General features: G+C 33.7%; 1 protein-coding gene across 1 annotated transcript in view; it reads left to right on the top strand.

Moving 5' to 3' along the window:
* LOC121379650 (DNA-dependent protein kinase catalytic subunit-like) overlaps positions 1–25,694 on the top strand; it is a 113,535-nt gene that overhangs the window by 41,576 nt on the left and 46,265 nt on the right. Inside the window, exons 35-57 of the mRNA XM_041508298.1 lie at positions 390–468; positions 1,648–1,770; positions 2,358–2,452; positions 3,367–3,544; positions 4,266–4,373; positions 4,773–5,020; positions 6,069–6,204; positions 8,460–8,552; positions 9,521–9,585; positions 11,073–11,175; positions 13,099–13,226; positions 14,387–14,594; positions 15,186–15,355; positions 17,394–17,562; positions 18,278–18,343; positions 18,918–19,106; positions 19,893–19,976; positions 20,399–20,533; positions 21,064–21,183; positions 22,466–22,609; positions 23,338–23,489; positions 24,528–24,659; positions 25,237–25,470. Coding sequence (XP_041364232.1) covers positions 390–468; positions 1,648–1,770; positions 2,358–2,452; positions 3,367–3,544; positions 4,266–4,373; positions 4,773–5,020; positions 6,069–6,204; positions 8,460–8,552; positions 9,521–9,585; positions 11,073–11,175; positions 13,099–13,226; positions 14,387–14,594; positions 15,186–15,355; positions 17,394–17,562; positions 18,278–18,343; positions 18,918–19,106; positions 19,893–19,976; positions 20,399–20,533; positions 21,064–21,183; positions 22,466–22,609; positions 23,338–23,489; positions 24,528–24,659; positions 25,237–25,470 — 3,159 coding nt within the window. The remainder of the gene's footprint in view (positions 1–389; positions 469–1,647; positions 1,771–2,357; positions 2,453–3,366; positions 3,545–4,265; positions 4,374–4,772; positions 5,021–6,068; positions 6,205–8,459; positions 8,553–9,520; positions 9,586–11,072; positions 11,176–13,098; positions 13,227–14,386; positions 14,595–15,185; positions 15,356–17,393; positions 17,563–18,277; positions 18,344–18,917; positions 19,107–19,892; positions 19,977–20,398; positions 20,534–21,063; positions 21,184–22,465; positions 22,610–23,337; positions 23,490–24,527; positions 24,660–25,236; positions 25,471–25,694) is intronic.

Here is a 25,694-nt window from a genome sequence, read left to right as displayed (position 1 = left end):
TATACAACAAATAAAATGTGAACAATGAAACTTGGAAATGTTCAGCATTCATTTTCTTTCTTTGTTCCAAACTTAAATTTTCACACAGCAGTATTTTAAGAAACACCTACCGGTATATGTTTACCTTCATAACATCATTATGTTAAAGTAAATGTGTTTGCTTTCATTTTGAATTGATGCAATACTGTGTTACTAACCAGCAACTTACTATAATTTTAATAACCTCAATTATATTCAGCAAAAATATGCATTAGTAAAATGTTATTGTTAGAAAATAGTTTTGTATTGATTTACAAGATAATACATGTACATTTGTGTATATTCTCTTTGATAATGTTTTGATTACCAAGAGCTCCAAGCTAAGACATTTTTCTTTTTTTCTTTTTTAGAGCAAAGTGTACAGTGGTCATCAGAATGTGGAATTTTCTGTGTGTAATTTTGGGGAAATGTCCCAAAGATGCTTTTGAGGTAAATAGCATAAGTATATTTCTGTCATTAGAAAAAGTAGCAACTTGCCCAAGCCACTGAGATTGAAAAACTGTCACAGTTGGTCTTATCCAAGAAGTTTTATTGAAATAGTTCCTGCATTGCATGACACAGACATAATCACCTCTTATGTTATCTTTTTATACACCTGTCTTTGGCAGGTTGTGTTATGGTATGGGGTTGTACATCTGTCTGTAAACTTTTTTTATTTTCCGGAGCATATCTTTCAATTTATATAGGATCATCAAATTTTGAATGCAAGCACAACTTGGGATGGAGGTGTGTTGATTACAATAATATACACTGTGACCTACTTTTGATGAACTTATCATGTACATCACCGGTATTATTGTTTTTAACTGAAGCACTGCCTATTATCAATTACTTTTTGAACTCTAGGTAACTAACAATGTATTCAAAGTAACCATTGTCCTAAGATACAGGGGACAATATTTCAAAATGGAAGTTGGATCATATGAGTTTTACTTAGGTAACCAAATTATATTTGCGTAACCAGTGACTTACCCAACCCTAACACACTTGTACTATGGTTCTGTACAACTAAAATTTATTTTAAACTGATTTTGTCATTCGATATTATTTTTCAATTTTAATTTTGGAAATATGTGAATAAAATTCTAGTAATCCGTCGGTGGGCCCATTGGGCTACTTCTCGCATCAAAGGCCGTGGTATATGCTATCCTATCTATGGGATGGTGCATATAAAAGATCCCTTGCTGCCAACTGAAAAGAGTAGCCCATGAAGTGGCGACAGTGGGTTTCCTCCTTCAATATCTGTGTGGTCCTTAACCATATGTCTGACGCCATATAACCATAAATAAAATGTGTTGAGTGTGTCGTTAAATAAAACATTTCCTTCCTTCCTTCCTAAGTTTGCAACATTTAATTTTCAAATATAGCACTTCACTATATACTCCACTCGCAATTCACATGATTTTAAAGTTGCGTAAATGACATATGAACAGAATGGCGGTTCATGTGAAATGTGCCCTGGGATACAAATAACTCACCATCATTTAGGGTTTGGGAATGTTTTGATTATATTATGCATCACTTTTGGACAACTTTCAGATTATGCTTCACTACTAATAAAATATTTTAGATGTATTGATAAAAATGTGTTGTACTCTGTATTTTAAGCTCATTCCTGACAACCTTTGGTGCTCTCAGCTATGGGAACTGCTGTGCAAGTGTGTTGTTCACCCAAGTGATGTTGGATTTAATGTCAGTGACGTGGAAATCATGTCTAACTTACCAGGCGAGGTAAGTCTGTCGATGTTGTCAGGGTTTTTGGCAGAAAAAAATTTATGGGTATGGCGCTTTGGAATTGAATTTTTAGAATGCATGTGTTGAATGCAACTGCAGTCAACAGTGGTTCTGGGGGGGGGGGGGTCTTCACAGAAAGAAAATGGGTTAGGGTTAAGAAAATTATTCAGTAATGATAAGAGTCATTTTATCAAAAGGTCAACTTAAAAAAATAAAATCTGCAAAACAATTTGGGTATGGCGCCATACTAATTTTGCCCTCTGGCAGAAACCCTGGTTGTTTAGGATGAGTACTTTAACCACATTGAAGTTAGTATAGATTCACTATGATATTTAATTCATCAAAGGAACTTTTATGAATTTTAGGAAATGTTTCTAGTAGATGAAAAATTGCCAATTTTGGAATTTTTGTGGTGCTATCCAGTCAGAATGAAGTAAATCGTATAACAGCAGATTCCTGATTTTAAATGTGATGTTCTGGGTAAGTCATTCTTTTCTCTTCCTCCGTCCCCAAATTTGCAACATATGATTCAGAGCTTTACCATAATAGTTTGTTATTTATTGCTTTACTTTGTCGTATTCCAGATGGAAAGGACTTTAATGGTGCTAACAAAATGTCTGCCACCAACACACCTAAAATGTCTGAAACAAACACTTACAGAATATCTTCAGGGAGACAGGTAAAATACTTCATGACTAAGACAGACATTTTTAATTTAAGCAACAGTTACTGTAATAATAAGGAATATATTAAAACTTGGTGTTGCGAAAAACCATATATTATGTTTTTGGTATGACATTAACACTAGTTCTTTGTTAGGTGAAACCTTTTTTTTTCAACTATCTTCACATCGGACCTTTGAATCTGATCTTAATGTAAAGTTAAGATCATTTTGAACTTCATTATAGTTTTATTATTATTATTATTATTTAAAAAAAATTATTATTGTACTTAACTTTTGAATCCTTTGTCAATGTCATTTCTGTTTGATTTAAATTTTTACCAAATAGTAGTCTTTGAATTGACACTGCATACATATAAATGTGACACAAGAACCAGGTAGACATTTGGTAAAAAATGGAAAGGAACATTATTTGAAACCATTACCACTAAGGGAAACAATCGGTAATTATTTAATATTAAGTTCTATAGGAAATGGATTTATGGAATAAAAATGTCTAGCATTTATTTGGATTGATTGATTGATTCACTGAGCCATCTAATTTACTACTAAATTGTACTTTTCTGGGGTGGAACGTACCCAGTGATACAGCTCTCACTCGATGCGCAGTCGGTGTTGGATCGATCACCGTCGGTGGGCCCATTGGGCTATTCCTCCTTCCAGCCAGTGTACTGCGACTGGTATATCAAAGGCTGTGGTATGTACTACTCTGTTTGGGATGGTGTATATATAAAAGATCCCTTGCTGCTAATCGAAAAGAGTAGCCCATGAAGTGGCGACAGCAGGTTTCCTCTCAATTTCTGTGTGGTCCTTAACCATATATCTGACGCCATATAACCACAAATAAAATGTATTGAGTGTGTTGTTAAATAAAACATTTCTTTCTTTCTTTTTTGTACTTTTCTTCCTAGAAATGTGTTTGCTCAGTTACCGTTATCACTGACTGACCCACGCCTGGATCATCCCACCCTCACACAGCTGATATCTGGGTATGGACAACTCAGCAAAGTTGGCTTACTTACTGATGCGGTCAAGAAAAGTGGAAATAATGAAAAGCTTGCTCGCCAACTCTTCGACTCCATTTACCAGGTAACATAAATGTGCAAGTAGAGAGTTTTATCCTTAAAGCATCCATGTCTCTGTGTACAGAAAAAGAACAATGCAGGAAATACATTTCTTTGGTAAGGGAAAAATATTTATAATTACAGTTAGCCATATACTGTTTTAAAGCTCGATTGTCCTCTTATATTTTTATATTTTCATATACTTACTATTTGTGACACCCCATAGCCAATGTGTATTTTTGTGCTGGGGTGTCGTTAAACATTCATTCATTCAATTTTTAAAAAAAAATTCTGATTGAAAATTAGTTGGGGTTTTTTGCTTACAATATTAATTTCTCTACAGCAAGCCTATAAAAGCCGAAGACAATGTCTTGATGTTACCATTTGGCATATGCCTGAAATTTTTTTCATAATGGGTTTTCATAAGTACCTTTTAGAAATAAACTCCCTTATTACAACCCCCAGTAGGACTTAATTAAATTTGCTCTGAGATATAGTGTTTCCTTTTTACCTCACCCCTATTGCACAAAATGCTCATTTTTGTTTGATAGTATTTATGCCGAAATATGTAGACAATGTAACCTCACTGTGGTTTCATCAGTTTCCCACTTTCCGCATAAGTTGTGATGCTCCATATGCATCTAATCGTTTGATACTGAGTGTGAGCCATAATTTGTAGTTGTTGTTTTTTCTTCACATTTTCAATCAAAATGTTACTATTAAATATAGTAAAATGTTTTATTCAGGGGATTGTTCTGGAGAAGAAAGAACACAAGGCCTCGATGGCATTGACACCGACGTCTTTAACTCTAGGAAAGTGTATGCTGGAACTTGCATTTCAGTTGAATCCCTCGGTGAGTAAATGAGTCTTATGAAAAGCCATATTATGGGAGGTTTTTGTATGAAATTAACACCAGCTCTCTTCTACATGCAATACTGGTTGTAAAACAGCGAACAAACATTTTAAAAAAATCATAATGATAAATCATATTAAAGTTTTCACTATCTCTAGGGACCTCTGCTTGAGTATGCATTGAAACTATCCCCTTTAGTTGCATGTACTGTAACCTGTACAATGTATATCTGTATAGCAGAACAACCCAAATGGAGATTCAGCCACTGCCTGTGTGAACATACATGTTACAGTGGTTACTAATAGACCAATACACATCACTAACAGACGAAGACGCATCAAGTAGTTATAATATTAGTATGTTATTGGTTCTTTATAAACAAATATTCTGTATTTGTAGGCCGATGTCTTGATTAGCTCTTTGCTGGAAGAGAAAAAAGTTTGTGGACTGGGACGAAGTGAGGAGGAAGGTCACGGTTCTCTCTTCTTCTCGTTGTTCAAGTCTGTTATAGCTTTACAGCTGACAAAAACACTGGATGTCTCAATTCCACTGTTGGCCAAGAGAGCTGGAAGTGATGCCAGACACGTCAACACCATACTTGTTGCCATGGTTGATTATATTGTCTGTGATAGAAGCCTGCGCAAAAAGTGAGCTTTGATCTGTTGACTTTTGGTGTGGGAAAGTGTTTGTGGTGGTAGTAGGCTTTCTCTGTCTCTCTCTGTATCTCTCTGTATCTCTCTCTCTCTCTCTCTCTCTCTCTCTCTCTCTCTCTCTCTCTCTCTCTCTCTCTCTCTCTCTCTCTCTCTCTCTCTCTCTCTCTCTCCTTCTCCCTCCCTCCAATCGTCTCTCCGCCCGTCCGTCTGTCTATCTGTCTGTCTCTCTTTTTATCTCTTCTCTCTCTTGCACCAAGTGTCAAAGTAACCATATGTTAGACATACGCAATAACCATGATGTGAAAGGTGCTGAGAAGTCATTAAACAAATTTCCTCTTTTTTATGTGTATTTATATATGTGTAGCTTTATAGTAGCAGTTAGTTTACCCTCTCATTTCTCTTTCTGTCTCTATCTTTGTCGATCTTAATGTCTTGCTCTTTCTTCAAAGTGTTGAAATTAAAATTTATTGGACTAAATAATTGTTTAAAAGATGCTGAGGTTTAAAAGATGCTGAGATGTTGTTTAACAGAAATTCCTTTTCTTTTTTTTTGCCTGCATTTATATGTACATGTTTTTAAATAATGAGGAATGAACTTTATTGTTAACTGCCATTGTCTCCAGCTCAAGAGATTTTAAATTATGTATCTGTCAATAAAGGGCTTGTTTCTTTCATTACGGATGTAGACAAAAAAAATTTCATCATTGAGTAGGTCCTATGATAGGAATAAAAGTCAGAAAACATAACGACTCCAATCCAAATTAAAATAAATATATCCTACAGAAACTTCTCTTACCAATTACTGAAAATGTACATGAATGATAATATTTATTGTAAGTTAAATCAGATGACAGCATCACGGTCGTGCAACGTTGTAATTTTTGACATGTCTCTCTTTTTATATCTGTTGGTAAAAATTGCCAATTATCTGAATGTATCAGTGTTTGACACTCCAGCATGAAAACTATAAACATACATTGATTACTGTGAGTAAAACTGGATTTACTAACTGCTGCTATTCTGTGTTTGTACAAATTATTCAGGTATGGTGAACGGATGGTTTCTGTTGTACTGATGCAGTGGCGTCACTTCAGGTCCTGGTGTCTGGACAGTAGCTCTGCTGATCTTCAAGAACTGGCTGTGCTGCTATTCACCAAACTACTGCTGCTGGATAGCAAGGTAGACCAGCATGTGATGGCTGTTTTCCATGATTTCACTTTTTAAACATTGATCAAGAGTATCTGTGCTGGGATATTGTAGTTAAATTATTATTCATGTTTATATATTTATTGTATGATAAATTGTATGTTGCCCCAAGGGGTATATAAAATACTATAAACTTCACTGAATTAAACAGTGTTGTCTAATCTGGGCATACTAGAGAAAATTGGTGAGAATTACATGGAATTTGTCTTGTTTTTGAGGGGTTTTTTGTCTCACCTTTACGTAATAAAAAGGCAAAATACAGGTATTACATTTTTGCAGTGATGGGGACAGCATCAACTTTTCGAATTTAGTCCATGTTAAAGTTTCTTTTGGCTCCATTTCTCACTAAGCTAAGTCCTGTGACAAATGTCTTTCTGTTGTAATTGTCACATAAATCTACTGTATTATTGGAAAACACTGCTCTGAGATTTTTCTCATTCCAACCAGTACCTTCACACTCCACAACAGGTATAATATACTAAATTTACCAAAATATACTACAAAAGACAGAAACATACTAAAACGAACTCAGGCAGAAATCTTGGCTGCATTTCATCGAATGTTACCAGATCAGTAGAGTACCAGTGACTCATTTCAAAACATCCTAACTGTAGTCCGTCCCACAGGGAACGCCTTTTTTCATATTATGGAATTTACTCCCAAGTTAGTTATTTCTGAGCCGATTGATTTATAAATTGGACACACAAATAGTTTGGGTTTTTTTTTTTCCAAAACACTATTACTTTCCTTCTTAGACAAACCAAGCTGAAATTATTTACAAAAAAACATTTTTATAGAATGATGGGATGGACTATAGACATTTACGACGTCAGAATATGAATCATGGTAAAGACAAACTCAATGTAATGTCATGTTTTTTCAATTGAGCATTTAGTAGCCTGATTTTGAACATATTTGTTATGACTCAAACATTATTATTATAATTACAAATGGAACAAATAATACAGATCAAAATATACATAAATCACTTTGTTTTGTCCTTAACCATTTTCCATACTGACATAAGTTTCTGTATTAAATAGATAACAATTAAAATAAACAACTGCTAACCATAAATGTAAAGATTCGATAAATGACAGAATCTGATTCCAGATTACCATATCTTGATTTAAGAGACATTTCACTAGAAGAGTGAGTAATCCTTTTTAACCTTCATGTTAAATTCAGATGATAAAACAGCACAGTCATTTATCAGTGTATTTTCGTTATACATTGTATATCTGTGATAGAGGTAACATTGGGAATTAATTTTTATATGCCCGTCTATGATGGGTCATATTATGGTATGGCATTATCCGTCTGTCCATTCATATGTCCATCCATCTGTTAAGTTTTTCTTGTCCGGACCATATTTTGCATACAGATGTATACAGGACCATCAAACCTCACATGTAGGAACAACTTGGAATAGCGGTGTGTCGCATACTATTACAAGGCACTGTGACCTACTTTTCACAGTCTACTGCACATAAAAGTAAATCATTGTCCATATCATATCTTGCATACAGGACCATCAAACCTCACATGTAGGAACAACTTGGGATGGCAGTGTGTTGCGTACTATTACTAGGTCACTGTGACCTACTTTTCAGGTCTACTGCACATAACAGTAAATCTTTGTCCGGATCATATCTTGCATACAGGACCATCAAACCTCACATGTAGGAACAACTTGGGATGATGGTGTGTTACATACAATTGCTAGGTAACTGTGATAAACTAAATCAAATAATTTGTCTATATTCTGCACATCATAGGAAAATGTTGTTTAGTCTTTGAAGAAAATGCTAAAAAAAAATTCCCTTTCTAATAAAGAACAATAACTTCATTAATTCGACAGCACCTTTTCCAATGGATAGAGTGTCATCAGGAATTGGTCCAAAACAAACTGTTCATCCATCCCATTGCAAACATTTCACATAATTAGAATTAAATCATACTCGTAATATATTCATTAGTATCTATGGTTTTCAATCAAATTCCTGATGGGTGTATCATGTACCTCACCGGTACTCTTGTTTTACTTTCGGAACATGTGATAGATAAATAGTAGAATTGTATTTGAATTAATTGTATTATAATTGGTAAGTATGAAAAATAACATAAATCGGAAATGGGGCATTGTGTTTGTTTTTTGTTTTTTTTTGTTTGTTGGTTGTTGTTTTTTTAATCCTGGATGTTCCTTTCTTTTGTTTATTTGATTTCAGTTTGCCTCTAATACAAGTCATCCTGCCTACCAAACAGTTTTTGAGATGTATGAGACCCTGCTCACAGATTCAAGAACTAACCTCACGTTCAAAGTAAGACTAATCTCTGTGTTAAATATTTCATTTGAACTTTGTCTTCATATGCTGTCTTTGTAATCAAAAAAAGAAATGTTTTATTTAACACATTTTATTTACGGTTATATGGCGTCAGTTATATGGTTAAGGACCACACAGATATAGAGAGGAAACCTGCTGTCACCACTTCATGGGCTACTCTTTTCTATTAGCAGACAGGGTAGTATGTACCACAGTATTGATATACCAGTCATGGTGCACTGGCTGGACCTTTGCAATCATTACATTATGCTGGAAATGATGCCAGTGAGATACTATTAGATTTAGTGGTGATTAAGAAAATATGCATCCTGTTAAGTACTAACTTTTATTTCTGCACTGCCTAAATGGAAAATTGGCTCTCTGTATTTGTGTAGAACAGCTTAATGTATGTTTAAAGATAGAAGTGATAATAGTTTAGATGTATCACCTCTATCAGTAAACACTGATAGTGATGGAAATGAAGTACACAGTGTTTTACCATGTAAGTTTGAATTTGAGTTTGATCATGACAAACAAGACATTATACTACTGAAGTGAAGACTAATAAAAGATCACTTGCTGCTAATTCTTCTAAAGACTATATGTCAGAATTATTCAATCTTTTTTCACGATTTATGTTTGGACAAAAAGTGGAGAAATTCAAACAGTAATGAAACGTAGGAGAGTAATTTATCATAATTGTTAACAATTTGGTTCAGACTTTAATGAATGAAAACATTAAATGAATGAGAGAAAAATTACTGCCATAACGAACTAACAATCAAACATTGTCTTTTTCAAGCCAGAAACTTGGTGGCAATACAAACAATAGTCTGCATACTATGAATATGACCTCTGTAATACGGTTCATCATTATTTATAATATTTGATCACTATGATGCTTATTGGATCTATGATTTGAAACTTACTACCATTCTATTTAACAAATTTACCCTGTTTTTCAGAATCGGGTGTTGGACTTGCTTCCTTTCTTTGCTTTGGTTGAAAAACCATACATTTCAAAACTCAAGTAAGTGTTGGAGTCAAGTCCATTTGTTTAGTTCATTGAAAGTTTTAAAGGGACATTCCTGAGTTTGCTGCAATTTTTAAGATGTTATCAACTAACAGAGGCTTTTTAACCATTGTAATTATATTTTTCTGCATAAAATATCAGTGGCTGTATATTAAACGTCCTTCTGATCGTTCTAATATTTGTACTAGGTTAAATTTCATTTTATTTCCTAAAAATTATATAATTTTTTCATACGTACGAAATTATTTGAAGACAAAATCCAGTTTGGGCTTCTTACAAATATTGAGATGACCAGAAACACATTGAATATACAGACACTAATATTCTTAACAATTTTTTTTATTTAAAATGTAAGTTAAATCGTAGAAATATTTTATTAGTCGGAAACATCTTACAGTGCACCAAATTCGGGAATGTCCCTTTAACCAAATAAAACAGATTCACTGTGGATAATGTATATTTCCTAAATTGCAAGTTTCCTTTTTATGTCATCTCCTGGAGTTATTACATAAATATTAAAAATGTCTTTATCTTAAAGACATTTTTAATTATTATAATAATGAAATTTGCAATTTGTAATATTATGGATACATAAATAGGTTAGGTCACAGATATACTTGATTTTGTTTATAAACTAAACTTAGGTCACAGATATACTTGATTTTGTTTATAAACTAAACTTAGGTCACAGATATACTTGATTTTGTTTATAAACTAAACTTAGGTCACAGATATATTTGATTTTGTTTATAAACTAAACTTAGGTCACAGATATATTTGATTTTGATTATAAACTAAACTTAGGTCACAGATATACTTGATTTTGATTATAAACTAAACTTAGGTCACAGATATATTTGATTTTGTTTATAAACTAAACTTAGGTCACAGATATATTTGATTTTGTTTATAAACTAAACTTAGGTCACAGATATATTTGATTTTGTTTATAAACTAAACTTAGGTCACAGATATACTTGATTTTGTTTATAAACTAAGTTCTTACAAGAGTTTTTGTATTACTGTTGTCAATTATTACATGGGTCGATGTTTAATGTTTGAGAGGCACAACAAGTGTGCTTTTAGTTTAATTACAAAACATTAGGGCACCAAGGCACATTTTTCCATTAAAAGAAGGGCACCAAGGCAATTTTAATTTCTATCATGTTTTCTCATACAAAAATGATTTCACCCTGGTGCCTTGGTTTCAAGCTTATACATTAGGTTGTATATGGATCCTTTTATCATATTACCAATGATAATTTTATTATTTGTACATGTATAACATGGAATGTATGCAAACCAGGTAGAGGATATGGCATTTTGCTTGCCATCAATAACGTCCAATTTTCAACGAACTATGGCCAGTAAGAAGAGCCATCACAGCACTTGCCATCAGTGTTGTGTACAAATCGAACCCTGTTAATATATTCTGTACAAAGAAAATTGCTGAGTGTGAAGGGTCAAAATCACATCTTTTTCAGGGCCAGCTTGGATACATTTATATCAAATCATTTTCCACTTAAGAGCTCTGAGTTGACAAAGGATTCTCCAAAGTTCATTGACTACATCACTGCTATTGACAAGGTTAGTTAGCATACACTATTAAAATCTTATTACTTGACTATGATTCAGGATAAGCAAATGGTTTGTTAATTGGAACCACAAAACAAATACATTTTTTAATCGGTTTTGCCTTGGCTAACATTTTACTAAAAATAATAAAACTTTCTTGTATGTTTTCGATACTTTGTTTGTAACTGCATGTATCGCGAGATATTATGTCACTATCAGCCTACACATAAACAATGAAGTGTCTTTTACCTCTCAATATTAAAAATGCTTCAAGTCAAGCTGCCAACTTTATGTTTTAATTATAATACCATAAATAGTGTGCATGTTATCAGTTTTTCGTAATGCAATATTTTGGTACTAATGAAATGCCTCACATAGCGAAATCCAGGTATCACAAATCCCTGCAAAGTTATCGTCTGCAACACTGACATCTGACTTGCCAAAGTTCGAAGATATACCATGTGATCATTACACTGAACAATAAAATTTATGGAAGGCTGGTTGGGTTACCTCTTATGTTATTCACAGCAAAGATCTTTTCGGTAATTTCTGGTGGGGACATGTTTACATGTGCATTTACATTTACTACAAATAAAGGTGGTTTGGTGGAATTAGATTTTTTGAAAATATATAGTTCTGTATCTCTGTCAGAGTACTTAAGGTGACAGTCTGAATTTAGGTGTCGTTGATACGTATAACAAGAGGATTAGACATTAGCCTATGACGAAAACATAATGTAAATATGTTTTAAGTGAACACTGTCTTTCAATATTTTTTACAAGTTACAAACATTATATGATTTTATTTTCAAAAGAAGATTTTGATGTAAATTATTGCACGGAGTATAGACCCTTCACTGCCATAAAAAGGACAAAACTAGACAGCCAATGAAACTATTGAAAACATATGATGTTTGTGAAAATATAGCGGAAACACCTGTACGATTTAGCAGCTAGTGTTTTTGAAGGAAAATTTGGTGTTCATGGGAAATTATCAGTTTTTCACAATAAACTAATGTGACTTGAGAAAGGTAAAGTAGTATTGTATGTACGAAGTATTGTTTTTATTATATTTTAATTTTTTGCTTATCGTATCGAAAACATATGACACCAGGATATGTTTGTAGTACTATTTGTATAAAATGTTCCTCCTGGCAGTAGCTATCGAGAATTTCCCTCAATTTGGTAAAGTACAAATCACTAATTAATTTATAATTTGATGCCATTAAATAATATAGTGATTTAACTATTACATTGTCATGGGAATTGCATTTGCTAATACATGTAAAATGTTATATGAACATTGGATGCTGGAATAGATTTTTAAGATTGATGTTACAGAAATCTAATTTATGGGAATATTTAGATAATCAGAGTGCCATCAAAGAACGAACCCTGATGCTATATTGTTCAGCAGATAATAATAATAAAAATAAATCTGTTTAAAACCATAAGGGAAAAGTCGCAACATTTTGTCAACTAGATGTTGACATCATCAGGAGAAAACTAAACATAAAAATAGGAGAACAGCATTTAAAACCTGGAGTATAAAAACAGTTCAGATAAAAAATACATAAAATAAGTAGATAATTTCTTTTCTTTTTTTAATTTTTTCAATTGTTATTACTAAAATCATTATTTTGGTAAAGCACAGAGTTATTTGCATGCTGGTCATTATGTTATTAATCCCCTCCTGGTCCAACTGAAGGGGACTGTAAGTTTGGTCTCCGTCATTCTATCCATCTGTCCCACATACAGCTTATGGCTTTATCATTTAGACTTATCATATCATGCTTCACTTTCATGGTTATGGCCTTTGAATTTCGGAGATAAAAAATTTATTGGGCCTGGTAAGCGACCCATGTATTTATTTAGTTGTACTCTCAGTACTCTAGTTTTATTTATTTTGTTCAGTGGTTTTAATCTTCTGTTGCAGCTGCTGTCTGCATTAGAACTGTCCTGTAACCCTGTTCTCCTTGAGGTTGTAATCAGCATCTTCTGTCGAGAATCCCGCCATGCACATGAAGACGAAATTCAGAAATGTCTGACAAAATTCATCAGAAAGTAATTAGAAACAATTAAGTAGTCTTATCAAAATTTATCTTTGTAATCAAGTTGTTGCTCTCATTCTGAATATAGGGGGTGGGTCGTAGCCCAGTGGTAAAGCATTCGTTTGATGCGCGGTCGGTCAAGGATCAATCCCCGTCAGTGGACCCATTGGACTATTTCTCGTTTCAGCCAGTGCTCCACAACTGGTGTAACAAAGGCCGTGGTATGTACTATCCTGTCTGTGGGATGGTGCATATAAAAGATCCCTTGTTGCTAATCAAAAAGAGTAGCCCATGAAGTGGCGACAGTGGGTTTCCTCTCTCAATATCTGTGTAGTCCATAACCATATGTCTGACGCCATATAACCTTAAATAACGTGTTGAGTGCGTCATTAAATAAAACATTTCCTTCTTCTTCATTCTGAATATTTTATAGAAGTCTCATATATTTGTGGTTTAATGCAAATAGCCAATTCAAACGTCAAGGATAGATACAAGCATGGTCCATTTCTGGATGTTTTTATACATTTATTACTAGTAACACAACAGAATAGAGAGTGTTTTAATGCTTTTTTATACTGAACACTATCAAAAACATGTGAGTACTGTAAACTATGGATATTTTTACAAGACAATTGTTTGTTATGTATAATGTACACACACACACACTTTAAGGATAATTGCACTATAGGTAAGATTTTTGTTTTGTAAATTATCCAAATTAAGGTTATGTCTGACATGCTATGGCTGAAATTGGTTTGAAAATACATGTTTTGTATGCACACAAACAATAAATATTAGTAATGGTAAAGACACAAAATATTTTATTTTTAATTCTTACTTTGTTTTACACAGTACCTTTATGCATAGTACATCAACTTATTACCTACGAGGAACTGCATAAAGGGGTTCATATTTATCATACAATTTTCTTCATATTTTATAACATAATTGTATGTGCTCTTAAAGTTGTTTTGTTTAACGACATCACTAGAGTACATTGATTTATTAATCATCAGCTATTGGATGTCAAACATTTGATAATTTTGATTTATACATTAATTTTGTGATAAAATTAAAAGAACAACTGGTTATATTTCTACATAAACCACTTGTTCTCAATACTTTTGGTTATGTTGTGCTTTAGTATGTTCTTAAAATTTTGCCTTGCTTCAGATTACCTGGAGACAAACAGAAACTGGCTTTGGATATACCATATGGTATTTTTGTGAAAGAGGGAAGTTTTCCAGCAGAGATTCGCAGAGCCACACTTGAACGAGTGTGTTTGCCTATGCTGCAACTTGCCAAAAAGTCTGCTTTGATTGAATTCTTCTGTGAACATATTGTAGAAATTATGCAAACAGTCGAAGCAAAACAAGTAAAAGTAAGTCGTAGGGATAATGTGTGCAATTCCACGGTAACTGATGTTACATTTACCATTTTCAGCCAACACGATCTAACACAGAGCGTTTTAAAATATTTGTGTTAACTAATAATCTTTTAGTTATTGTGTACTTGGAGATCTAGGCCTAAAGGATAACATTTATTGATGATGTCCCTTTGTACATGAGTTTATTATACTGACAGACATAAATATTTCAGTGATATTTTCTTATAGAAATATCATATCATAAGCATGTGGACAAATGATATATTATTGGTAACAACTGTAATTGAAAGAAGATATTCGAATTGTGAAAAAAAAATGGAATAAAATATTTTAATTTACCGAGCACCTATCCACTAATTGCCAGCATACACAGTAAATCACATTTTAATATTTTGAATAGTGATAATATATACAGCCACCTGTCGTGACTAGACTCACTGATGGTCATTTAAGCCATTGTTCACTACATGGAATTTCATAAATTGAACCGTGAATGAATACACTAGAAGTGTGTAGATTACATTCTGAGATGTTTGTGTTGTGTGAAATAATATTCAACTAATATTCATATACCCATTTACTCAGTCAGCTTTGGAGAATCAGCTAATCAGCAAGACCTGCTGTTTTGAGCTGTTGGAAGTGTTGTATTCGAGGCTGTCAAAGGAGGAACTGAACACTAAAAACTCTGTTATTAACCAGAAATACTGTGGAGCTAAAGCAGAAACTGGCAAGGAATTGACACTCAAAATTACAAAGTGAGTTTTATTTTCTATGGATGTCTTTTATCTTTTACTTTATCCATTGGAAGTTTGTTAATCCTGCTTAGTAATCTTCTGTTTACATTACAAGCTCCTTGCATTAAAATTGAAATAAAAATATGCTAGATTACGTCATCAATGAAATATGATTAAAAATTAAGCCATAATTAGATTTGTGTTTTATTTTTATCTACACACGTTATCTGTCATTCACAGGGCTTCTAGAATGTTATTAAAATCCACTAGCCATGGGATCAGTGATTTAAAAAATGTACTAGCCATGATTAAATATTCATTAGCCCTACTTTACTATAAGTTAATGCAATGTTACTAAATAGTAATAATCAGATATGTCATCTAAAGAGGTCAGGGTATTCATATTTACAAAATTTACTGCAACATTTGACAATTTTTATCCACTTGCCATCGAGCATGGCAATAGTAGTTATTTACTAGCCCAACATTGAATATCACTAGTCATGTGAGTGGGTCTACTATAATCTAGAAGCCCTGTCTGGCATTGCAATAGTAGTTATTTACTAGCCCAACATTGAATATCACTAGTCATGTGAGTGGGTCTACTATAATCTAGAAGCCCTGTCTGGCATTGCAATAGTAGTTATTTACTAGCCCAACATTGAATATCACTAGTCATGGGAGTGGGTCTACTATAATCTAGAAGCCCTGTCTGGCATTGCAATAGTAGTTATTTACTAGCCCAACATTGAATATCACTAGTCATGTGAGTGGGTCTACTATAATCTAGAAGCCCTGTCTGGCATTGCAATAGTAGTTATTTACTAGCCCAACATTGAATATCACTAGTCATGTGAGTGGGTCTACTATAATCTAGAAGCCCTGTCTGGCATTGCAATAGTAGTTATTTACTAGCCCAACATTGAATATCACTAGTCATGGGAGTGGGTCTACTATAATCTAGAAGCCCTGTCTGGCATTGCAATAGTAGTTATTTACTAGCCCAACATTGAATATCACTAGTCATGTGAGTGGGTCTACTATAATCTAGAAGCCCTGTCTGGCATTGCAATAGTAGTTATTTACTAGCCCAACATTGAATATCACTAGTCATGTGAGTGGGTCTACTATAATCTAGAAGCCCTGTCTGGCATTGCAATAGTAGTTATTTACTAGCCCAACATTGAATATCACTAGTCATGGGAGTGGGTCTACTATAATCTAGAAGCCCTGTCTGGCATTGCAATAGTAGTTATTTACTAGCCCAACATTGAATATCACTAGTCATGGGAGTGGGTCTACTATAATCTAGAAGCCCTGGTCATTCGTTGTTTGTTTTATATAAATGCACCAGTTACATGTTTTAGCAAGATGACTGTCTGCGCACAAACATATTGGAAATACTTTAATTTCAAGTGTGGTTAAAAACAGAATGCCCATAATTATTTATCAATGTTTAAATTTCTGCAACCCAAATACAATATTAATAATGGTGATAAAAAGGAAGAAACACTATGCATATGGAGGGTATCACAGACCTGTCAAATAGTTAGGACTGGATAATTATTCATATCAAGAGTGTTTGAATGTCAATAGAACAGATTGCACTGATTTTATATATGGTGAAGCTAACCGAAGATCCACCACATCTGATTACAGTTGACTGCCTAGTAATATTCTGATATATTTTTATAAAAATATTCTTATACAAATGTGAATATTTAGGATGAACTTAAGGTACAACACCTTGTTCAGTCAAATATTTACATAACTATTAAGCTATACTTTATTAAAAAATATTTCACCAGTAAAAGACCCTCATATTACCAAGAAGTGAAAATTTAATTACTGAGTTTCCTTTACCTGTACAAAGATGTGATTTTTCAGCACTTTGTGCATAACATAAGTCTTACTGGATGTCATATGAAATAACTGAAAAATGATCAATATTCAACTATGGATTTTAGCTTTTCAGAACATTTTATCTTGTATTTTTAAATGGATATCACATCTATGCCTGTATATAATTGAAAGTTATGTGTGGGGTTTTTCATGTTAGAAGTGCTCACGAAGCTAAAAGTGAAGACATCAGAGGGGAGACAACTCTGCTTGAAGAGAGACGACAGTACCACTGCTCAGCATACAACCTTCTCATCGCAGTCATCTCCTGCACGCAGACGGACAGCAAATTCTACAATGGCTTCTTGTTCAGTGACAAAGAAGCTAAAGTTGGCATATTCATCATTACTTATAATGATAGTTAATATTTATCTGTTGTACGGTTTTCTTGGGTTTTATTATATTAATTTGTGATCGTCCATATTGGCAGATAGTTAAAACATTTAAATGTATGATAAAATATTGGTTAAAATTATTGAAAACAAAGAATTGTATATTACATAGTGCTTATAATAAACTGTCTAAATGTGTAAAGCATAAAAAATAGGAAACTCAGTTAAACAATTATTAGTTCCCTGGGGTTTGGGTAAATCAGGATTTATTAATCAATACTGAACTTTATTTATATATGACTTGGCAGAGAATAAGCAATATCTTGTTTATATATATATATATATGTATATGTATATATAAACTATTGAAATTGGAGGTTGACAAATTGCTTTTGAACACAGGTTTTGACTATATTAATGGTTTATAAGTGAACTCAAAACATGTTTAATATATGTACATATTATTCACAACTGGTACTTCACCTGTAGGATTTAATTTGGTGGTTTACACCATATGCTTTTTTCTTGGTGCACGTCTCCCCCATATGTTTGCTATCCTATTAATATAATTAGCATGCGTTCATATTTTGGAAGAGTAAAAGTAGAAATAAATGACGTAGTTTAAAAATACTGCATGACTGCTGTGGGCTTTTTGCAGAAGAGAATTGAACAAATACTTTAACAGCAGGATTTTGTAACTGATTATTTACAGGGGCAATTCCTGTTGGACAATATAATAGACAAAGATGCACACTGGGAATTCCAGGCAGAACTTCAGGTACTTCATTCATTTTAATCATTAACATTTTCTTCAATACATGTGATTAGATAGTATTATGTCAACAACACCACAGAAGAACCATCACATATTTTAAACTGAGTTTGCTAAGATTGATGATAAAACATAATTTATTGCCAAACACGGGTGCTCTATTCATTTCTTTAACTAAATTGTTTTCAAAGAATTACCATTTTTAAGCATTAACAAAACTAATATTATAATGTTGAGTAGGGCTAATTTTGGGTGAGCAAAAAATTTCACATTTAAATTTAAAAAATTGCAGATACTCTGTTATTCAATTATTACATGAAATTATTTATCCAAATTAAAATAAAATTAGCAAATTTTGTGAGTGACAGAGCTTGTTGTGCAATATGTAATGTGAATTATCAAGTTGTTATCAAAATTATGTCAACCAGCTGGAACATAAACTCTATCTTAACAACTGGAGACTTTCTCCTATGTGTATATGTCATAGTATTATAATGTCACTATGTGAGCATTGGTTTGTGGCACCCATTTTTACAAAAATAAATTCTGCCAATATTACATTTTCTGATTTATCTTTCAGACGGTCATGGAAAGAAAGAAGAAGTTTGTTTCTATCAGAAATGAGTTAAAGAAACAACAGGCTGAGGATGATGATGACAGTGATCGGTCCTATACGTCATCTTTCCACTTGGCGTCCATGTATCTGGCCGATAGCAGTCTTAGTGAAGATGTCAACCGATATGACTTCTCCTTGTCAGTCTCTGCACAGGTCAGTATTGTTCATTTATATTTCTCACCCTGTGTATGACATCAATAACTGGCCTCGGTGGCGCAGTGGTTAAGCCATCGGACTACAGGCTGGTAGGTACAGGGTTCACAGCCCGGTTCCGGCTCCAACCCAGAGTGAGTTCTTAAGGACTCAATGGCCACTACACCCTCTTCTCTCTTACTCACCACTAAACAACTAACAACTAGCTCACTGTTCAGGACAGACAGCCCAGATAGCTGAGGTGTGTGCCCAGGAGAGCGTGCTTGAACCGTAATTGGATATAAGCACAAAAATAAGTCGAAATGAATAAATGACATCAATATAAATGTACTTGCAAATTAATATCCACCATTTTAACCAAATATGGCATATAGGGTTTAACATTTTGTCACACTGAATTCTTAAAGGGCGTTAACTTTTAAATTATCAGTATTCAGGTATGAAATGCTAGGTATTTAGAAAGCAAGTATTTTGTTAAATTTATTGATGTTAATAATAATTACCATGTAACTGATCCAACATGGACTTCCATATACCAAATGTGCATGCCATTGCTAACAGTGTTCTCTATATAATAAGGGCTTCTTTAATGTATTGTCCGACGTGTAACACCAAGTAATAAAAGAGGGTTGTTCAGCAGAATATTAGGCCATCACAGATAGCTGGACTGCACTTACAGGTGATAGCTGGTCTGAAATATGTATTGGGTAATCATGTTTATATTTAATGCAAAAGTGAAACATAAAAATGTATGTTCTGTTTATAATTTGATATTTGTTTCATCAGAGCACGGCTGGGTCATCTGGTACAGACCACATGAGAACTCCAGTAAAGAGAAAATCCAGCAACACACTTCCTGATGATGATCCAGTAATGTATTCTTGTTATAATTAGTACAAGTTATAATGGTTAAAGTGTCAGACTAATCCTTTCAAAACATCCAAGATGGCCTCCATAGCAACAAGTAAGGTTTAGGGCATGCTGTATTCATTAATGTATTTTTGAAAATTGATACTAAAAGTGTTTTAGGTGGTGCATTAGTAATGTTTAGCATTTTAATTTAGAATACAGCTTTAAGTGAAGTTAAAATGGTGAATGCAGTTTAAAGCTAATATCTTCAGACCGACATCTATCTCTTTCTCTCTCTCTCTCTCTCTCTCTCTCTCTCTCTCTCTCTCTCTCTCTCTCTCTCTCTCTCTCTCTCTCTCTCTCTCTCTCTATACTTGGGTGTGTTTTGGTTAATGAGATAACATGTGTCTTTTTAATAAATATCTTACTCGTGTAATACACAGGAAGGACATGTATCAGTGGAGGGTGATTATGTTGAACTGGAGATGGATCAAATAAACCAACATGAATGTATGGCCACCATGATAGCATTACTGAAACACATGCAAAGGAACAACATACCACCTGCACCACCACATGTAAGAAATCCAAGCAATATTTCTCACTGGATCTGAATTTGATTGTAGTGACATGGAAAAGACATGGAAGAGAACATAATGGATATATAGACACAAATATTTAAGCTTTGTTATTTAGAATATAATTTATTTTAAACTCTTAATTTCTAGGGCAGTTTGTATTACAATTTTATGCATTAAATTAATATTTGATGGGGTGAAGTACATACATAGTCAGAATTCTGTGCCTACCCTTTATTGATGGCTGTATTTGTTTTATAGACATCTTATTAAATAAACACAATCTGCAGAAAAAATCTGTAAGGTATATATAAAACAAGTTAGTAAACTGTTTTATGATTATCAAACAAGATGCAAAGTTATTTAGCATCAGAATGAAAATGTACATAAAACAAAACACAAAAAAGCTTTCTACATTATACTTATTCATTACTGTGTAATTTTCTGTGTTTGTCCTTATTGCTTGGTGGCATTAACTTTGCCAGAGCCATATCTTTGATATTACTTGTTTGATTACTTATGTGTTGTAGGGCAGTGTTCCAAGTCAAATGCCGGACTGGATGTCATACCTGCACAAAAAGATGACAAGTGTTACCTGCCATGGCAACATCAAACTCTTCATAGCTAAACTGATCACCAACACTGCTGAGGTAACTGTGTTAATGTGATTACTGTAAAACTGATTAAAGCCGCACACCCTAGTTCCATCTAGCGAAAATAAATTATAATTTGGTTAATCTACAAACCTGTAACACACTTAGATCACGTTTTTATCAAATGGAGTGAAAAAGCAGGTTTTATATCGATAAATACCATGGGAATCCCCATGTCCCAATTGCTTGAAATAATTTTGAAAGTTAGTATTCTGATGTCACCGGTAGATGTCGCTCGAAGCACAACAATGTCTACGTCACGACAAATTTCACAGACTTGGGGTGCGTTCGTTTCACCTCTCCTGGACATGTTCCAACTGTTCTGTCCTGGTTGTATCCCCTGTCCAGATATCATAAGACTTAGCAAAATTATTGGTTTTAAGGGTTTGTAACGTTTTGTATTGAGACACTTACTTGTCTGAACTTTATTGTTACTGAAAATGTTCATGAACTGTGAAGAAAAATCTCACAAATGAACAACAACAAATCGGATGTTGATTGCGCGAACCGCGCACGAGAAAACAAACCGAACCAAAATGATAACGGTCACGTGGTATACCAACATCTGTGACGTTTACACAGGAAGATTCCCTCTAAAAATAGATTGGACCTCGCTTGCTTAACGGGTTTTTCTCGATAGCACGTCTTGTGAAAAAATGCAAAAAATGCATTTCGTGGTTTTACAAACATCAGGATTACCAAAAAGCACTTCAGGTGAATGGAAATGTGTATTCTAAATAATAAAATGTAAGTAAAGTGCAATTTTATTTGTGAAAAATGGGGTTTAATAGCGAAAAACAACGCCGTAATGGTTAACAAATAACTGTAACTAGGGTGTGTCCCTTTAATATTGTGACGTGTTTTTTTATGTTAATGACATTTAAATTTTGCAAATAACTGTTGGCATCTGTAAAAAAAATAATGTGTGAATATACATTTTGTGACTTTAGGTTTGGCACTAACAATGCAAAATTAATACGTACACAATGTTTTCTAAGACTTATGTCAAAATTACCAAATGTTTGACATCCAATAGCTGATGATTAATGAATCAATGTGCTCTAGGGGTGTTGTTAAACAAAAAAAACTTTAACTTTAACTCTTCTCAATCTCTCTCTCTCTCTCATTGAACTCTCGTTGTAGAGCCTATATAAATTCTGCATTACATTTCAGTGCTCTTAAAGACATGTTGAGATTCACTTTTATAATTCTGTTTTGTGCAAATTATTATGATTTCCCTGGTCAAAGGTCAACAGGTATTTCAATAATCACATTTCAGATATTTCAGCCTTATGGAAAATTTTGGCTATGTCCCTTGTCTCAATTGATATTCAGTGGACCTCTGAGCTCTGGTGGAATAAACTACTTTGTAGTGGACATCATTGTTACCATGATGTCCTGGCACAGCTCGGCGGTACCTCAGGTTTGTCTCATTTCATTCCATTTAGTATTTTATCATTTGATTGATTCATTCATTCATTCATTCGGGGCGGGATACAAGTGCTCGCTTGAAGTGCTTGCATCACAGGATCGAACCACCTCGGTGGATCCATTCAACTGATTGTTGTTTTTTTCCTTGTTCCAGCCAGTACAGCACAACTGGTCATAGGCCGTGGTATGTGCTTTCCTGTCTGTGGGATAGTGCATATAAAAGATCCCTTGCTACTAATGCAAAAATGTAGCAGGTGTCCTCTCTATGTCAGAATTACAAATGTTTGACATCCAATAGCTGATGATTAATAAATCAATGTGCTCTAGTGGTGTCGTTAAACAAAACAAACTTTAACATGTATTCATTCATTCATTCATTCATTCATTCATTTATTCTTTCATTCATTTATTCTTTCATTCATTTATTCATTCATTTATAAATGATCTTAAATGTAGTTCACAGGCTTATTTTTATCTTTTTTATTCAAACTTATTAAAACGTGTATCCATTTTATATATGACAATACAGATGCCCTCAATTGTGGAATTGTGGATCTTTTATCATGATACACTACAATATCATCACAGCTCAGTAGAAGAAGCAAAAATATGGTTATACTTACGCTACTTGATTTTTGTCCAAACTAATTTAATAGCTAGTCTAAAGGTTAATGCAGCAAACATTGTTCATTATATAAGAAATACACTTGAATTGTTTAGGACACTGCAGAAGAATGTGCAATGGCGTCTCGACTCGTTGAATTTGTAATGAGCAATATATATCATGAGACAAGACAAGTGTTCAGAAACAATCTGGAAATGCTGAAAACGCTACTAGAATGCTGGAAAGGTCGCGTGCAAATTCCATACCGGTGAGTTTTATACATGCTTAGCCACAGTAGTCTGAATTTTGTTTGTGCTTAGAAATGTCCTCCTGAATAATAAAAAAAGATAGTTGATCAAATACCAGGAGACCACCACTACTAAGTACTACAGTAGTATCCGGGATGATGATTAAGTGCTCATGTTCATGTTCATTTCAAATAGTGATGTTCCATTGAATAATTATAATAACAGGGCTTCTAAACTTTTTATAAAATCCACTAGCCATGGGTTCAGTTATTTACAAACTTTACGAGCCACAATTAAAAATTAGCTTGCCCTACTTTACATAAAGTTAATACAATTTTACTAAATAATAGTAATTATCAGATATGTCACTTAAAGAGGGAGATAGAGCTTAAAAACACTAACATTGGTTCATGTTCATCAAAATAGACCCTACATATTGCTAATTTTATCTTAATAAGTATTTAACATATTTTTTTCTTTATGTACACATGAAAACAAATACCAACCCCAACATATTTGCAATCAATGCCATCAGCAAAACTGGTGGAACAAATAGTTAACTTTTTCCGTGATATCAATTATGAATTTTTATAATTGACAATTACATATATAGCCTAAGTGATCATGTTTTTTATTATTACCAGGGCTTCTAGTTTATGGTAGCCCCACTCCCATGGCTAGTGATATTCAATGTTGGGCTAGTAAATAACTACTATTGTCATGCCCGATGGCTAGTGAATTGTTTTAGGTAAAATATTGCCGTTAAGTCTTATTTTGTAAATATGTATAAGTTGCCCCCACTCCAATCCCCCAGTGGTGTGATCGAAAGTAGATCATTTCGTGCAAAACGATTTTAACCAATGATTGATGATGAAATTCCAACTGATTCTCAGCACTAGTTTCAGGTGTACTGTGGGGTACATCCTGATAACTTATTAAAACATATGTGCACACTGTCAGATCAAGACACTGTCTTAAGCTATTGTAAGTTTCAATATCTGTAGTAGACTGTACTGTTAATAATGTGTTATGTCTGATGAAGTCTGTGTTGTTGGTAGAGTGATCTACAGTCATCTGAAGTCGGCCGATGTCAAGTCGCGGGATTCTCCTGTTGGCATTCAGCTGCTGGGTATTGTTATGGCTTGCAAGCTTCCTCCTTATGGACCTGACGCACCAGTGGATCAAGAAAAGTATGTACATCTAGATATCCTATTGTGCAACTTGTTTTACTAACTATATACTTAACCTAGCCCAAAGTTATGCAAGCCGACACACTGCATACAGTACATTCACAAATTCGTATTTCCCACCGTTTTGCACATGGCACTATCCAACTTGGTCAGAAGGTTAATACTGTAAGCAAACTATGTTGTAACTTATTTTTTTATACTGTCTGTTTGTCCATTTGTCCCACATATAGTTTTGTAGACTTTTTTCACAACGTCTTAAGATGTTGAGCTCAAATTGTTTGCATAGCTTTATCATGTATTATTATTTTTAATATATAATTATATAATGGAATAAACTTAAACTTTGTTTAAAACAGACTGATTTTGGACTAACCAAATACTGTTTATCCACAGTGTCGGACCTATTCACTATCTTCTAATATTAAATATTTATTTTGAAAGTATCAATGTAGTCTGATGTACACATTTTTATAGCCATATATGTTTAATTTGTACTAAAAATAATCAGTGTTTTTATAACCCTAAGGATAAAACATGTAGAAACTTCACAATCTAATAACATATTGGACTCGTTTAGGTTTTTCTCGGTGATTGCCAACATCATGTATTCCAATTACAAGATTGCATATGCAGCTGCAGCTGAGGTGGTGGGCATGCTTCTCAGTCACCTTGCCGAAAAGGAGCACGTGACTGAGGGAACGTTTCATGAGCACATCAACAACGTCATGTCCAGCATCCGCCAGGCTAAACCGGACATCTTCATTGTGTGTGTCCACAAAATGTGCAGACATTATCCTGCCATTGCCAACAGGTCTGTATAGACAAATGTCATGGTACTCCGTAAATATTGCTTACAATGATACCGAAGACCATGGTGCACTGAAACTGCACAAAATAGCATTGCAATATAGAACCTTTTCGACTTTTTTGTATGTACTATATTAAAGGTTATTTGGCCTATGAATGCATTTATCCTGTCTGTCGGATGGTGCATATAAAAGATCCCTTGCTGCATTAGGAAAAATTTAGTGGGTT

The sequence above is a fragment of the Gigantopelta aegis genome, chromosome 8, assembly GCF_016097555.1.
Source record: "Gigantopelta aegis isolate Gae_Host chromosome 8, Gae_host_genome, whole genome shotgun sequence".
NCBI classification, from domain to species: domain Eukaryota; kingdom Metazoa; phylum Mollusca; class Gastropoda; order Neomphalida; family Peltospiridae; genus Gigantopelta; species Gigantopelta aegis.
This window is presented reverse-complemented; position numbering and strand designations above follow the sequence as displayed.